The sequence below is a fragment of the Trifolium pratense genome, linkage group LG3 (genome assembly GCF_020283565.1).
Source record: "Trifolium pratense cultivar HEN17-A07 linkage group LG3, ARS_RC_1.1, whole genome shotgun sequence".
Taxonomy (NCBI): domain Eukaryota; kingdom Viridiplantae; phylum Streptophyta; class Magnoliopsida; order Fabales; family Fabaceae; genus Trifolium; species Trifolium pratense.
Genome location: NC_060061.1, coordinates 25,624,927 through 25,643,457, shown reverse-complemented (window position 1 = coordinate 25,643,457; position 18,531 = coordinate 25,624,927). Strand labels below are relative to the sequence as shown.

General features: G+C 33.8%; 2 protein-coding genes across 2 annotated transcripts; one reads left to right on the top strand and one right to left on the bottom strand.

Moving 5' to 3' along the window:
- Positions 1-3,279: 3,279 nt before the first annotated feature.
- LOC123914846 (glucan endo-1,3-beta-glucosidase-like) lies at positions 3,280-4,254 on the bottom strand. The gene has a single exon (XM_045966012.1). It carries the CDS (start codon positions 4,252-4,254, stop codon positions 3,280-3,282), a length of 975 nt encoding a protein of 324 aa, XP_045821968.1.
- A 5,807-nt stretch (positions 4,255-10,061) lies between these two features.
- LOC123914845 lies at positions 10,062-12,380 on the top strand. Its single transcript, XM_045966011.1, has 2 exons — positions 10,062-10,421; positions 10,503-12,380. Exons 1-2 carry the CDS (start codon positions 10,062-10,064, stop codon positions 12,378-12,380), a joined length of 2,238 nt encoding a protein of 745 aa, XP_045821967.1.
- Positions 12,381-18,531: the final 6,151 nt, after the last annotated feature.

Here is an 18,531-nt window from a genome sequence, read left to right as displayed (position 1 = left end):
TAGCTTTTGTGTTTAATTGTTCATTCAATTTTGATTTAGTTGCTTATTCGTTTACTCCACACAGTACAAGATTATTGGTAATATCATTTTTTTTTTGTGGTAAAAAAGGAGAAACTAAGCCCAAAAGAAAATAACTATACAAAGGAACTAAATGAGAGGTCGCGATTCCCAAAACATCCGCCGGAAAAACATGACTAATGTTATTAGGACACTTAGTAAAAAAACACAACCATTGTACATTTATATTTATACTACCATTCTATCACCATATAATAATCTATATATTATATGTTTGAGAGTTTCTCTCTCGTGAACCATTTCCTACATGACATTTTATGATTTATCGCTTCCTTAGGTGGCATTCTATGATTTACTCAATTCCTATGTGGCAACCTATTAGAGTATTATTCTATCTTTTTACTTGGCCTTTGACTAATTTGGAAATTCAACCATTTATCAATTATTGTTTATAAATCGTATTAAAAATAAATTAAAAAGGAAATAATTCAAATTCAAATATAAATAATTATATAATAATTAATTTTATATGGTTTAAATGCAGTTTTACTCCCCCTCCCCTTTTGAAAAAATCAGAATTTTACCCCCTATTTTAAAATCCGGAATTTTACCCCTCCAATTTTAATTTTTTTTAGATTTTGTCCTCCTAAATTCTGCACAAAATCTGCTTTCGAGTCTCAACTTGAAAGCTTCGCACATAACTCAATTTGGATTAATAATTCACAAAACTGATACCAAAATGACCGTAATCGATTTAGCTTTCCACAAAATCAAACCCCACTAAATTTGGAGTTACAGAGAGAGACTAATTACATTTTTAGTGAATGTCTGTCCAATTACTAATTCTGCAGAAATCTACTTGTGATCTTCAAATTCAACATCGTCTACCGAATGCATCGTAAAATTTGACGAAATTGAATTTTCAACAAGGTTAATTTCGTTAGCATTCCATACATGTAAATACTATTAAAAAATGAGCTACAGGGTGAGAGACATGACGAAAATACCAGTAGTAGTTTCATACGATAATTAATTTGGACAGACCTTCTAAAACAGTAATTAATCTCTCTCTGTAACTCCAAATTTAGTGGATATTGATTATGTGGAAAACTAACTCGATTGCGGTCGTTACGGTATCAATTTGATAAATTATTGATCCAAATTGAGTTATGTGCGAAGCTTTGAACTTGTGGTTCAGAAACAGATTTTGTGCAGAATTTTGGTTGGTGGGGGGGGGGGGGGGGTCCAACAAAATATAAAATAGGGGGGTAAAATTTCGAATTTTTCAAAACAGGGGGGTAAAACTACATTTAAGCCATTTTATATATACATAACAATGGAGTTTTTTTTACGTATTAAGTGTAATGTTTTATTTTGGATATGTAATCAATACATAATCAAATATAATAAATCTATATATTATATGTTTGAGAGTTTCTCTCTTATGAACCATTTCCTACATTACATTATATGATTTATCGCCTCCTTAGATGGCATTCTATGATTTACTCAATTCTCATAATGGTCCGTTTGGTGCGCAGGATAGGATAATGACAAGATATGATATAAAACAGAATAAGGATATGATAAGATATCAGCAAGATAACAGTTATCCTCAGTTATCGTATCCTGTGTTTGGTGCACACAGGATAACAAACAATGTAACTATTATATCTTGTTTTTAATACATATTTGCTCATAATAATATGATAAGATATATAACAATTTAAATGATAAAGTCACTCTTGTAAAACAATTGTTATTTTTTTAAAATTATTTTGTAATACTTTGAATTTTATAAATAAAAAATATAAATAAGTATTCAAATAACTTTATAATTTCAAATAAAAATCATGAGAAAATAATCAAGTTTAATTTTTTATATGAATCATGATCAAATAAATAACTCAATAAAATATACATGTTAGATAAGCCAAATAAATATATGATATATCTCATACGTAAATAATAAAACTACGATTGCAAAAGAATTATATTTAATTTTTTATAAAATTTAAATTAATATCCATATTTTTCAATTTTTTAATAATTATTTTACTTTAAAATATTGTAATTTTAGTAAAATTTTGATTTTTTAGAATATATTAATTACAAAATCAACCCTGTGAGAAAATCACATATATATTTAAAAATTAATTATTTTATTATTTATATTTTATTTTATTTATTTTAAAATATGTTTTATAGAATAAATCAGTAATTTTTCTTCTTCTTATCCTATCCTGCTGGTAACTCAACTCAAATTCAGAATAGGATAATCTTTAGGATGAATTATAACTATAGAGAGACAAGATAGAATAATCTTTAGGATGAATTATAACTAGAGAGACATGATAGGATAATCTTTAGGATTAACTTATCATATCCTGTTGTGTCATCAAACACTAGATTGCCACAGGATATGATACAATTATCCTATCATGTCTCTTATCCTGTCCACCAAACGGGCCCTTATAGTATTCTTCTATCATTTTACTTGGCCTTTGACTAATCTATATATCATTTTACATAACAATGGAGCTTTTTTACGTGTTAAGTGTGACGTTTTATCCTGTGTTTGGTGCACAATTGATATTGACATGATAAAATACATGTTTATTTAAATGAATACGTTATTCTTGTAAAACAAATATATACCGAATAATAAAGAATAAAAAATCATGAAATTGCATTAAACAACCATTTATGCTCTTATGATCTTGATAGTGAAATTCATTTGAAGAATTAAAAGTTATCAAGGATATTCTAACAATTGAAAGTATAATCTTTAACTTTTATTTCACATTATATATTTTTATATGACTTATAAAAAAATCTTGATATATTGATTAACTCTTTGGTTCTCGGGAAAGGGAACAACGATAATTTAGAGTTCGGCTGCGAGATAAGTAAAGTCGGGCAAAATATTGTTTCCACCAGAAAATCGAACTCGGATTCTCCCAAACAATTTGTTCTAAGAAAATCTCATTAACCACTCGAACCCAATTACAATTTTCACAATAACATAACACAAACAAAAAATAGAGAGGGGAATTTATTTAGTAAACCAAAACTAGATAAAGTAAAGTATAAACACTAGATCATATTTGATTTTTCTCTTCATGTAACCAAAAAAAGATCATATTTCATTTATTTAGTTCAAATGGATATAAACATTGCAAACAGAACCAACATGTGCATACATACATGACACACTTATTCATAAATAAACTAGAAAACCTAATTTAAATATCAATTTATTCAAAGAAAACCTAATTGATATTTAGGTGATTTGTTAGGATTAAAGAGTCCAAAGTGTTGTTCAGTTGCTGCTCCAGGTTTCTGATTTTCATCAAACAATGCAAACAAGTATGCCTCAATAGCTTGACCAGGTCTCATAGGAGTCCCATTTCCGCTCTTAACATGACTGATCAAATTAGCATAATATGTAGCAGCATTGCCAGTTGTGGCGCTATCTTCGCCCACAGATGGCCACCCAGTCTCAGACACAATTATCTTCACATTCGAACCTCCAACTTTCTCAAGAGCAGCGTATATCGAATCTAATTGTGCATCAAAGAGATTTTGGTACCCAACATCATTGATTCCTTGTTGCTTAAAAAGAGCATAGTCAAGAGGAATGTCTTGTTTATTACCAATATAAGCAAAATAGGTATACACATTAGCAAGAAGTGGTGCACCGTTCCTAGCAAGAAAGTTAACTATTGGAGTTATGTATGAAATTGAAGAAGAACTAAATGCTCCTGTTGATGGAGGATATGAACTTCCCAATAGGGCCATGTGTATAGCTGTTGAAACCTTAATTTGATTTTGTAGATTTGAAGATGCAAGTGATGTATAAATGTTTTCCATTGCATGTAGAACAAATTGTGATGTTGCATCTTTACTAGGATCTATTTCATTTCCAACAACAATGTACTTAAAATTGACATTTTGAGAATATTTTAGTATATTGTTTTGGACCCAATTAGTAGCTGATGAAACATCATTAGCTATTGATTGAATTTCTTCATTAGGGACCCCAATGACAAGTTCTATGTTAGAACCTCCTAGGGCTTGCAAGGTTTCTTGATTAGGATTATATATTCTCATTTTTCCAATGTTATTTGTTTTGTAAAGATCTATTACTTCTTTAGCAGAAGGTAAGTTATTTCCTACTTGCCCGTAGCATACTCCTATTGATTGTGCTGCTGCATTAGATGAAAATAATAGCATGAGTCAAATATATATATAGCAATAGTAAAATGTTTTTTTGTGAAATTATTATTTTTAGTCCTTATGTTGTAAGAGATCCATTAACTAATTATGTGTCTAATGGAAGGTCATTTGGACAGCTTATATAGGTAACAAATAATGAATGTGTGTTGTATAAGAAAATAATGAATATGTGTGTGTGGTGTTACATTTAGCATGTGATTCCAGTAAAAAGATAGAGAAGAAATTAAAAAAGAAAAATTCAATAGAGTCTGTTTGGTTCTAACAATATTTCTCAACAATAAATACTCCGTATATAATAAACTAACAAAATATTTGTGCATTCACACGGGTCTATTGGGTTTAGTTTGATATATAAATTTGACATTTGTTTTCCTTTTCTCTGTACATTTCTATTCTATTCTTTTTTTTTTTCTTTTTCTTTTTTTAACTTTAATATGAAATTTAGTAAGGTAAATATTTACTATTAATCAACAAGTTAAATAATAAGAATTGTCTTGTACATAACAAAAATTTCAATTATAGTAAGACTAAAATATATAACTTGTAATTGTAAAAAAAAAATATATATATAACTTGTAGAAAAAAAAAAACATAAAATAAATTTGAAGAAAAGTAATAAAAAATTAGGAGCCATACCAAAAACAGGAAATTAGCATGACAACAAAATATAAGAGTGCATGTTGCCAAAAAATATAAGTGCGCAATAATATACACATGAAGGTGACGATGCAAATAGGTGCAAAAAAAGAGAAGAAACGGTAAGACAAATGAAATGAATAAGAATAAATTTAGAATTTTAAAATAAAGTTGAGGATATTTTCTATGTCAAAAAAAAAATTTGAGGATATTTTATGAATGTAATTTTTTTTTTTTTTGAAATAGAATGTAATAAAATTTTAAACAATAAATCTTTCTTTCATTCTCTCCAAATCCCCAAATTTAGGGAAGTAAAAAGAGTAAGTATCAAAGTTTACTTATTTTATAAGGTCATGAATAATATTAACAAAATGTTTTTGGAAGTTTTAGTGGCTAGAGGTTTAGGTATTATGCTAAATGTTTTGGATTTGATCCAAAGCTCCATTGTAAATAAGAAAAAAATGTTTTTGAAAGGATGAAAATCAAACTTTTTTTTACAAGATAAAAAGTAAGTATCCAAGTTTACCTAATTTATAAAGTCACCAACAGTAATTTCATAGAGATAAAAACAAGAGATGAAAATCAAATTATTTTTTACATATGTTCTAACTTATTTTTTACATATGAATATAATCCGTAGAGATATTTGACAAGAATTAACTTAAAAAGTAGTATCATTTGATTGAATGTATGTATAAAAAAACAAAAATTACACTGTGGATGTATGTATAGTAAATCCTAACAGAAAAAATATGTTTACATGATAAAAAGTAAAAATTTCTCATAAAAAATTATTTAACTCTATATCTTTTGTAAGTTTTACATATATAACCAAAAATCGCTTAATGTAAAATTAAAACATATATAACTTTTGTATTCTATATGTACTTATAAATAACTTTCCTACAAAGACATCAACATGAAAAGCTACTTGAAGGAGACCCTATTAAAAAAGACCATATAAATATAAATCAACATAAAACAAGATGTGTACCTGTTCCTATTGTCTCCAATCCAAGAAGAACAAGAAGCAACAACATGAAAACCATCTTAAACATTGTTATGTAAAAAAGATGGAAAGGGTTTGAGCAAAAAAGAAAAAGATGCAAAGGGATAAGTTTCTTAATTCTGTAGGTCAAACTACATTATAAATAGTAAGTAATTTGCCTCGTTGATTGAACATTAATATCAGTAATGATTGAGTATCTCCCAATATTGCGCGCAATAGAATCGCAACATTAATTGTCACATGTTATTTTTTTTTTTAATAATTTATTTGTTTAAATAATCCTTTCAAACTAGAATCAATGTTTAAAATACTTTTTGATCTTTTTTACTTTTTGCGCATAAATATTTTCCAATCTATTATATATAATTTTTTTATTTTATGAAATATACCAAAATTATAAGTTTTATATAACTAAGTGTGAAATGCATGACTAGATTATAAAAAAATTAAAAAAATGCATGCCTGGTGTAGATAAAAGGAATGATAATTCTTGTCCAAAAAAAGGAATGATAATTACTTGATTAGGAGGAATTAAGCAACTTAATTATATAAATATATATATTAAGTAACAATCTATATTTACTTGATTAGTAGCCAAAGTGATCACTATAAATAGATAAATTACAACTGTGACTCCAATTCATAAGGGAGCCAATTGCCTATGATTAAGAGCCGATAATAACAAGGAGTGCATAATTGTTTGTGTTATCGGTAAGTATATTTATCTACTGCTATTAATAAGGAAGTACCTTAATTACAGTAACAATCTATATTATCTAATAGTAGAAATTTAAAGTTATTAGGTTTGGTCTAGTGATGACGGGTTTGGGTAGTATGCTATATGTCATGTGTTCGATTTCCAGCTCATTGTAAACAAAAATAAATAAATAGTGGAAATTTAACCAACATAGTGTGGCACAAGTGGTAGATACTTGAGTCCCTTAATTATTTGGTCCTATGTTCGATCCCCGACTGGTGCGTATGGAAAAACATTTGTTGGGAGAGGTCAATCCCTTAAATGGAAAAACAAATCTATCTATATATATCTATCTATATATATTATATGTTTGAAAGTTTTTTCTCATAGAAACTTTCCTGTGTGACATTCTCTTGCTTAGCCAACTTTGTTTTCATCCTACATGACATCTTCTCAAACATCAGTTGCTTATGTGTCATTTGTTTACAACTTCTTGAGTTTTATGTTCATAATTTTGGTAGTTTTTGATCTTCTTATCACGTTTCAAACTCCTATTTAAATTTTTTTTTAATTCTCTTTGTTTATAGATTTCCTATGTGTCAACCTATTAGAGACTACTCATATACAACCAACTCATAGTATTTACTTTGCACATTCACAAATTAGGAAAATAAACATATTATATTTATTAACAAATCAAAGTTGAAGTTGAACGCAGATGTAACTTTGATTTGTTAATAAATATAATATGTACCAACAAAAAAAAATTATATATGAGTTAGAAAACAAAGAGAACAGTGGGTGCCAGTCGCAACATCTAACAACATGATGCAATAATTTTTGGAGGTGATAAGAAGAAAATAAAAAGTAAAAAGAATTATATCGATCCAATTTTAAATAAAACTATTTTTTTTACTCAATTTCAATAAAACCATAAAAACGAAAACACACTTTTTTTGCAGGTACTATTAAAGAACTATATCAAAATATTCATAATTTTAAATACCTATCGAAAAGCCCCTTACAAAGTCATGGACAAGAATTTATATATTTAATATCTATAGCCAAATGTAATTTAATATATAAAAAATTCATAATTTTTGTTTATTCATTACGTTACATATACCAATTATTTTTGACAATATATACCTATTTTATACTATTGAATTTTTTTTATAAATGTTTTTCTCTCATTACTCTACTTTTTAAATTTTGTGATATAAATAAATTATTATCTTTCTCTCAGCAAATATTCAATAAAATTAAATCTACCTTTATAAATAATTTTTGTTTAGGCACACTCACATCACTTTAAAAAATTAAAAGACAAAAGGAATAATTAATTAATAGTAATTGATGTGACTATTTTATTTAATTTTTATTTTTTCTTATTTATGTATGTGTGGTTAAATGTACTTTATTTGTGTTTGTGCCCATCTAAGAGTTCCTCCCCTAAATTATGTTAGCCGACCCCGTAATATGTTTGCCCATTAGTTGTATCCAATAAATTTAGAGGAATGCTATTTCAACATCAAATTTGGGGACAAAAATTTGACATCACTTTTTCTCCACTCACAGACATGGATTCCAATGCATACAAATAATATTAAAAAAAAATAAGAAGTGTATATTTGTTGTATTTTTGTTAGAAATTTGTGTTTGAATAATATTTTCCATAAATTTAATTGCAAACAAAAGAGCATCTAATAATCAATTACTTTAGTTAAAAATAAAATAAAATAATCAATTACTTAAAACCGTAAAAAATACGGGGCGGATGGTTTTTTTTTATGGGAACCTATATCTATACACATTTTTTTGGGTAAGATATTTATACACATATTAATACGATATATCTGTTGTTTTTTTTTTTACACATTTATTGGCCATCATTAAAGTGTATTATTTATTTAAAAAAAAATCAAAATTACCTCGGTATTGTTCATTTATCTCTTTGGGTATGACATTTTGTTCTTCATTTCTCATTTTTATTAAAAATGGTACAAATGAATAATGATTGGGTTAGTTTGGAAAAGGCATCCGTTTGATCTTTCAAAAAGAATATTCATGGGTGAGTTTTATTTATTAGCTTCACAATTTTCAAGCCACTTAAGAGTAGAATTAGTAGCATTCAAACTAACACTAGATGCTTGAACAAGAGAAACAAAAATCCACCGGTGGTGATGGTGGTGGTCGTCGATGGTGCTTGAACAAGAGAAACAAAAATAATCAATTAAGTTTTTTTTTTGAAGCAATAATATTTATAGTTTTATCGGTTAAAATCAATGTCAGGAAATACCAAAAATGTATATTCATTATTTATGAGTTTCATACTCACTTGACATACTTCATTTTTCATTCTTCAACTAATTTCATGAATTTCTTTTACTAAACTAATTGTTATTTTAGTATAATTTAATGGATATGTGGTGAATTTTTCGGTACACATCTTATGTGGATGTGTACCGGTACATTGCTGATGTGTTAATAAGTGACAAACATTTAATGCATATTTGTTTCTTTATTATGTTTTCTATATTAAACACTACTTTATAATATTTGCAAATATATCCTTCATACAAATATAATCATCAATCATTTCCACAATAAATCAAGCCTCCATCATATCTTTCAACTTATAATAATAATTACGATTTTACCTTTTTTTTAAACAAACGTGTTTTTCAAAGAAGATTCAAATATTTTAATATTATTATAATATTTTATTAAATAATATGGTTCTACTATTTTAACAACATATCACATTTTTTCTAAAAAAAAGCGTATTGCATGTTTTAATAGCTTATAATAATAATAATTATTTTAATATTATTAATTTATAATTTAATGCAATATTTATTTATTTACTTTTATAATAAAAAGTATTTACTTATTGGACTGAGCAATGGGCTTAGAGGCAAATTCAACTAGCCCAATTAATATAAGAAAGAATATTAGGCCCAAATCCAGAAAGATCTAAAACGCCCCATTAGGCGATACGAGGCCAAGGCGTGATCAATAATCACGTGTCAATATCCAGAAAATAGATTTAGTATTATTGTAAATATCTCCTTCTTCCCTGTGTGAACAGCTGACTTGAGAAGGAAGAAACCAACTTCCCATAACCGCCATAGCTTGGAGACCAAGGTTCTCATCCCTACTTTCACGCTGTGACACCAAAGAAGGCGCTGTAGACCGGATTTCTAGGAATCTTTGCTTGGAGAAGAAGACTAGATGCTCTATAAATAGCTCCATACTTTCATTTGTAAAGGGGGATTGGAATCTGACTTATAAAACTCCCAGGGTTGTTGGGATTGAACCAAGTGTAATCACACCATTTAATCAAAAATACAACCCCCCTTGTTTTTTACTAGAATATTTTGGCGCCCACCGTGGGGCTGCGGTAAAATCATTTGATCCCAGCCTATCACAGCAACTAGACGAAAAATCAAACATTTCCACATGGCTGGAGAACACGGAAATAACGACAGTTCTAGCGTTAACACCTTGCAAGCCGCCGTGGTAGAAATACGGCGCTTACAGACACAGATTGCGGCCATCGAGGCCGAAGGGACACATGAGAAAGAAAAAGCGAAAATGATCTCAGAAGAGGAGGAAGGAGAGAGCATCATGGATGTACAGCCTTTGGCGCAGCACTTATGGGATACCCAAGTAATGGAAGCAATCAAGGTTCCTCACCTTCCTACCTTTGACGGAAAAACTGACCCTCGAGAGCATCTGATGGCAATTGGAACACAAACCGCCATAATCAACGCTCCGGAACACCTGAAATGTAAACTACTAGCCGGCACCTTCAAGGATGTAGCCTTGCGTTGGTACATGAACCTTCCAAGGAATTCAATAGAAAGTTACGCGGATTTTCACAAAAAATTCGTTCACCAGTTCGCCGGATCGAAACACGTGAAAGTCACATCAACTAGCCTTTTTTCCATTCGCCAAAACCACGGCGAATCATTGCGTAGTTTTTTGGCCAGATTTAGCGAAGCTACCATTAAGGTCTCAAATCCAAACCAGGAAATGTTCGTGGCGGCCTTTCACAATGGGCTAAAAGCAGGACATTTCAACGAATCCTTAGCCCAAAAACCAGCCTCGTCAATGCAGGAAATAAACAAGAGAGCGGAGTGTTATATAAAGGGTGAGGAGAGTAACGCCGAGAAAAGGCAAAGAGACGCCAAGGAGAGGGAGTATATGGGACGTGCTACCAAAGTGCCAGAACACCCGCGACCAAAAGCGGGAAACCATCAAGGAGACCCATGGCAAAGGCACCACGGTAAACCCTACCGTCAACCGCCCAGGAGAGAGTTCAGAAATCACCCCGCCAATGAAGACTTTACGCCATTAAATGCCTCAAAAGTTTACGTTTTAAATGAAATTCTGGCCAGTGGTTTGGCAAACCTCCCCCCAAAAAGAACCAACAACATTCCATTGGGGCTCAATGATAACGCCTGGTGCGCCTACCACAGGTGTAGAGGTCATTCTACGGAAAAGTGCTTCCGCCTAAGAGATTTAATCGAAGAACTGATTAAAAGCGGACACCTCCGGAGGTTCATAGACGATGCAGCTCAAGGCCGGGTCGTCGTGCCCAAAATCCCCAGACAAGAGCCACGGGATCCCCCAGGGCCAAGTAGAGAGCCTCCAAAGGAAAGGATCTCTGTGAATACAATAGCAGGAGGATTCTCAGGAGGAGGTGAGTCAAGCTCAGCAAGGAAAAGATATGTACGCCGAGCCATCTCGGAGATATACCTCGTAAGACAACCCCAACCACTCGACGTTCCGGATTTGGCATTTACTGCAAAGGATGGACTGGAGGTAGCGCCTCATGATGATGACCCCTTAGTAATACAAGTCCAAATTCTGAACTGCGATGTAAAGAGAGTATTGATCGACTCAGGGAGTTCAGCGGACATTATGTACTGGGAAGCTTTCAAGGCCATGCAACTAGCGGAGGAGCAATTGCAACCATACGCAGGAGCTCTGGTTGGTTTTTCCGGAGAACAAGTAGATGTAATGGGCTACGCCTCACTACTCACTACCTTTGGAGAGGGTAGTAATGCCAAAACTATCAAAGTGCGATATCTGGTAGTCAAAACTCCTTTCACCTCCTACAACATTATCATAGGAAGACCTACTTTTAACACATTGGGGGCGGCCATGTCCACTCTGTACCTAGCAATTAAATACCCTCTCGATAACGGAGGAGTAGGAACAGTTAGAGGCGATCAGATCCTCGCCAAAAAATGTTACGAGTCCAGCTTAAAGATACGGCATCGAGCATCCAATACAAATGGAGCATCCGAAAGAAGACAAGCCACAGTTCCGGGTGGCATAAACATCATAGAAAATTCAGACATGGACCCAAGGGAAGAATTTCAAGATAGAAGGGTGAGCCCTATAGAAGACCTGGAGCAAGTTCAAATCGGCGATCACCCACACCAGACAACCAGTTTAGGAACGGCGTTGCCCAATGAGGAGAGAAGAAGAATCATCAAAATCTTGAAGGACAACGCTGATCTATTTGCATGGAAACCCTCAGATATGCCAGGGATAGATGAAGGGGTGATAACACATAAACTATCAATATCACCCAACACAAAAACAGTCTCCCAAAGAAAAAGAAAGGTTGGGGAGGAAAGGCGAGCTGCAATAGCGGAAGAAGTGGAGAAACTAAAGGAGGCTGGATTCATTGAAGAAATAAAATACCCCTCGTGGTTGGCAAACGTCGTCATGGTGAAAAAGGCCAACGGAAAGTGGAGGATGTGAGTGGATTTTACGGATCTAAATAAGGCATGTCCCAAAGACCCATATCCTTTGCCCAACATAGACAGGTTGATTGATGGCGCTTCAGGATGCAAGATGTTGAGTTTCATGGACGCCTACTCAGGGTATAATCAAATAAAGATGAACCCCACAGATGCCTGCCATACAGCCTTTATGTCGAATACCTGCAATTATTTTTACAACGTTATGCCTTTCGGGTTGAAGAACCCAGGAGAAACATACCAAAGGTTGATGGACAGGGTTTTCTCCGAGCAAATAGGAAAGAACCTAGAGGTATACATTGACGACATGGTAGTGAAAACTCCCGAAGGAAATCGCCATGACGAAGATCTTTTGGACATTCTGGGATCAGTAAGAAAGTACAACATGAGGCTAAACCCAGCAAAATGTTCTTTCGGGGTGCAAGCAGGAAAATTCCTAGGTTTCATGCTCACTAACAGAGGAATAGAGGCCAATCCGGAAAAATGTCAAGCCGTCATAGACATGAGAAGCCCTACATCCGTGAAAGAGGTCCAAACACTGACAGGCAGAATAACGGCGTTGTCCAGATTCCTATCATGCGCAGGTGAAAAAGGTTTTCACTTCTTTGCATCTCTTAGGAAAAGCGAAAGGTTCTCCTGGACGCCTGAATGTGAAGAGGCTTTCAGGCAATTGATGGAATTCTTAGCATCTCCACCCATCTTGACGGGCCCGTTACCAGGCAATACCCTTTACCTTTATCTTGTAGTGTCGGATAGAGCCTTAAGTTCAGCTCTGGTTCAGGAAGTAGGGGGCGAAGAAAAGCCTATATACTTCGTAAGTAGAACCCTTAGAGGAGCGGAAACAAGATATCAGAGGATAGAGAGGTTATCTCTTGCGGTGGTTGTCACAGCTAGGAAATTAAGACAATACTTTCAAAGCCACAAGGTAGTTGTTAGAACAGATTATCCTATCAAGAACGTCCTCAGAAAGCCAGACTTAGCAGGAAGGATGGTAGCATGGTCCGTTGAATTGTCAGAGTTTGATATCACGTTCTCACCCAGAGGGGCCATCAAGTCGCAAAGACTAGCGGATTTTGTTTTAGAAATGTCTACCCCGCCAACAACTGAGAAAACCTCACCTTGGACCCTCTCGGTAGACGGAGCCTCCAACGTACGGGGAAGTGGAGCCGGAGTAGTGTTGGAGGGTCCAGATGGCATTATGATAGAACAATCATTACGGTTCGCCTTCAAAGCTAGCAACAACCAGGCCGAGTACGAAGCTCTGATAGCGGGAATGAAGTTAGCAAAGGATATGGAAGTGAAGGAGTTGAAAGCCATGAGTGATTCCCAACTGGTAACCAACCAAGTGTCAGGAAAATTTCAAACGAAAGAGCCACAGTTAATCAAATACGTGGAGGGAGTGCAAAGTTTAGCTAAACACTTTGACTTGTTCGAATTAGTTTATGTTCCTCGCGAACAAAATGTAACACCCAACCCATTATTTTTATATTTCTACCTTAGTAAAAAAATCTTTTTCAAAATACGCAACGGAAAGTAATGTTCGATATTATAAAAGTTGTGGTTCGAGTATTACATTCTTCAATCAAAATAATACTAATGTAGTTAATTAGTAAAAACAGTGTTTATACAAAACAATCATTTCTCAAAATGTATAGTTTTACAAATAAATATCGAAAGTCATAAAGACCCTATAGTCTAAATACAACCCTTTCCCGTGTCACAATCAGAGCGGAGCTTCATCGACGACTCGACATCGAATACCACAAAATCCTGTAAAATCTGGACCCCCAACGATCCAGCACATAACACATAAAAGAGAGTTAGATAACATACTCAAAATAATACAAGTGTAAGTAAATTGTACTTAAACACTTCTTCATAAAAACATGCATAATCATACATTATACATATACATCACCATCATTCATGCATATTCATATATCATGCATATTACTTCATTTATCACATAATCAATCATCTACAATTATATACCAAACATATAGTTTCACGTCGTCTCGGACAATACCAAAACATCAACAAATACATTGTTCAGATTATGGTCATGACGGACCCTGCGTTGTTCATTTTATAGTCATGACGGACTCTGCTACTCACATATGGATTAACAATCAACATTTACCAAGTATGTGTCAAACATCATTTATAATAAAATGCACACATAATCCCTAATGCAATCTAATGCTTCACATTCATGTTATGTCCTCTAGACACCTCTAATGCATGTGGTACCATCGTCTTTATCAGAGTATTTCACCTCCGATATCCGTCTTTATCAAACAAATATAGTTCGATATCCTTCTTTATTGGACAAGCCAATATCCCTAAATATTCATGATGCATGCACTCAAAACTCATGAATATATTCATCAACAATTTTGGCATATAGCCCGTCAACAATAACGTGGAACACTATCCAACGTCCGTCTTTATTAAGATAATCAATACCTTAATATCCGTCTTTATTGGAATATCCAATATACAACAACAAAATTCATGAATGCATGTATATGTTTTTCATGAATTCACCAACAATTATTTAGCATAAAGCTCGTCATTTACTATGTGGAACACTATCCAACATACGTCATTATTAAGATTAACAAAACCTTAATATTCGTCATTTACAACATCATACATGATTAACAATCAATATATGCATCAACAATCATCAACAAACATCAACAATCATCAACAATCATGTAAGAATAAGACACTGATTCGAAACTACATGCAAAGGAAGATCGCAGATGAAAAACTGGAGAAAACTGCAACATTTTCGCCTGGGGCGAAATATATTTCGCCTGGGGCGAAATAACTGCAGAATGACTGGTTCTCACTGACCAATTTTCGCCTGGGGCGAAATATATTTCGCCTGGGGCGAATTCTCTGCAGAATGGACTGGTTCTGATTTCTGCAGGACAGCCTCTCATTGCAACGATCATAACTTGGGCTACGAAAGTCCAATGGAGACGCACATATACTCGTTGGAAAGCTAACAAATAGGGCTACAACTTTTATGTTGGCCACTAAAACCAGTTCACAACGAAAAGAGGTCAAAATTGCACGTAAAGGTTCAGACCTCATAGATAACAATTTTCTACATTTCTCATTTCAAACTCTAAACTCCCAAGACTCTCACATAAACCATTTTTCATGTTATAAACCCCAAATAAGTTCATATTCAAGTGCAACAAGCATATCTAAACACAAAAGGACAGTTCATTTCTCAGATCTACGTCATAAACATCGAAAAAGTAAAGATTGACACTTTTTCATCAAAACTCTCAAGAACACAAAGTTCTTGAGTTTAATCTGTTATAAACTCGTTTTTTAACCATTAAATCCGTTCATTAATCATGTTAAAAGCATGTTAAACATATTAAGAACCTTAGGAACGATTTCCATCAAGAAAATCCGTTCTAAGCTAAAACGAAAATGGGGTGGAGGAAGTTCGGGTGAGGAGAAATCGACATTCTCCCCTTCCTCGAGTCACCCACGAATATGAAATCTACTCTCTTACCTGGATTCGAAGAAAACTCGACGAAGATCTCGAATCTCTAGCTTTTCTTCTTGCCCTAGCTCCTCAAGCTCTCTCTTCCTCTCTTCAAGAACACAAAGAACATGAGAAATGAATTTCTCTCCCTTGCTTCATGGCCATATGGCGCCACCCTCACCTCACACAAGGCCCATTGGGCCTCAAGCCCAATTGGCTTGGCCCAATAACACGTTAACTCTCTCTACTCGCTTAATAACTAAAGTACTCGATAAATAACTCTAGTTATTAACTTAATTAAAATTCCACGTTAATAAAATATTTTAACACATAAAAATAATAATATGAAAATTGGGTCGTTACAACTCTCCCCCACTTAAAAGATTTTCGCCCTCGAAAATTACGCTACTAAAACAGCTCCGGATAACTCCTATATCCGACCCGCCAACGAAACGCTCAAAACTCTACACATTACCAAGTATGACAAAATTAGTTTATCCCATCCAACACAATTTTTGTCCATTTATCAACAAGAGATCAAGGACGGCCAGTTCCTCAATTTGTCAATAAATGTTCAACAATCATGATATCGGCACAAACCATTCTTATCAAACCGCTAAAACGTCAACTTCGCACGAAACATCCATAGACTCACATTCTACGGTACTCACAACTCTACCCCAAAACAGGTACAACTAATCGAACACACTCTGAAAAGATACTCCCGTGGAATACTCCATAACTCCACAAATCCTATAAGTCTCTGATTCCCTCATGAATCACTTAACCGTGTTACATCACTTATTCATATTCGAATCTTATTCCAACTTATCACTTGATAGTTCAATCCCAACAATCACTTGATGACCAACATTCTCAAACTTCATTGACACAAGCTAAAAACTACCGTCTCTAACCGTCAAATTCCTTTTCTCACATATCTCCAATCATTGAGTCGAATCCCAACACGACTATTCCGTTCCCAAGTAATCTCTCAACCAACATTTGCATTCCTTAACGCAACATTTTCCAATACCACTTCTCCTTAATCCCTTAGCAATTCGCTACTTCAAAATTAGGCTACCGCCTAAAATTGGTTCTCCAAACAATCATAACCTCTATCTCGTTGATTCCAATAACATCTTCAATTCTCTCACACTCCATCTATTCATGTTCCCCATCATCTTGTATTGCAACAAGCACACCCTTCTCCGTTTATTCACTCATCGAATTAAATCCACAAAGCTCCAAATACTCGTCATACGATCTAATCCCAATATGACATCTCTAGAAAATTTCCAAAATTCTCGTCCAAAATACATCTTAAGTTATGCACCAAGTCACTACCGTTTCATCATCCATGATGAAACAATTTAAAATCCTTTACTTCATTGTCACCGATTGTGACCATACCTCATCAACATCCACGATGCATCTAACAAAACTAGTCTCTACCGACTCTTCCATTCCATGAATCCAGATTCCTTAGCAAATACTTACTCACTCTTATCTTGTGGGCACTACCAAATGCTCTCTGACACTTACCTTAGGCATCACCTTCAACTCCTTACTATACGTGCTCAAACACAACATCTACTCACATGTGCGGTAATCCTTTTCGCAGACTCTCACCTAACACAAGTCACTTCCAACATGACCTCCTATTACTCACTCTCAACACGTTCTTTAACGGCGAACTTTCTTATTCTTCATCATTCAAAAATGATACCTCTCTTTTAGCTTCATCTCCACTTCTAGGATCTCATTCAACTTCGACACAAATTGCCCTGTCATTATCCAAATCCAATTACCCTTTCTTCGGCAAGCCTCTCACAAAATCTTTCGAATTGTTATCCTACTTCCATCTTCGAATAAACTCGACTACTCATACAATCCTATTATGATATTTCTCAATTCCATTCTCATCTACTTTAAAACCTACTTCCCTTCATCGATTAATTAACACCAACGGTTCACTAATCTTCACATCTCTTTCTCGAAGCTTCTCAAATCTCTTCCGAAAGTCACTCCACTCATGTAAAACTTCTTACTCAAGCATCTGCTACAACATCCGATCCACTTGGATGACAACTTACTTCAAAATCATCACCTCCTCAAGAATCTTAATCACTCCCTCTTCTTCATATTCGACTCATTCCGATCAAACAGGTACTTCAACCTTGGTCCACAAAAATGATGCCTTCAAACTTTTAGTGCAACACACGATCTCCAACCGTCTCGAATTCTCTTCATCTCACTTAACCAATCTCACTAACTCGGTCCGACAACTTCTCTTCAAGTAGTTTCTCACAACTTGTTGCTCCCATTTATTCCACTTCGAACAACGTCACCACTTCCTGAATATTCCGCTTCAAGAGCATCTCTACTCATCTCATCTTCTCACGTTCGAAACATCTCGGAGGGACATAACCTTCTCCCCCACTTATCTCAAACCCACCTACACTCTTCCACTATAACTTCTGGTGCTCACACCTAACGGTTCTATCGTCTCTAAACATATTCTTCCTAAGAAGAAACTAGTATCGACATCGTTTACACGCATGTCGCATACAGGGGACAAAACCTAACCCACGATACCTAAACACTAACACAAATTCATGCAAGCATTCAAGTAACC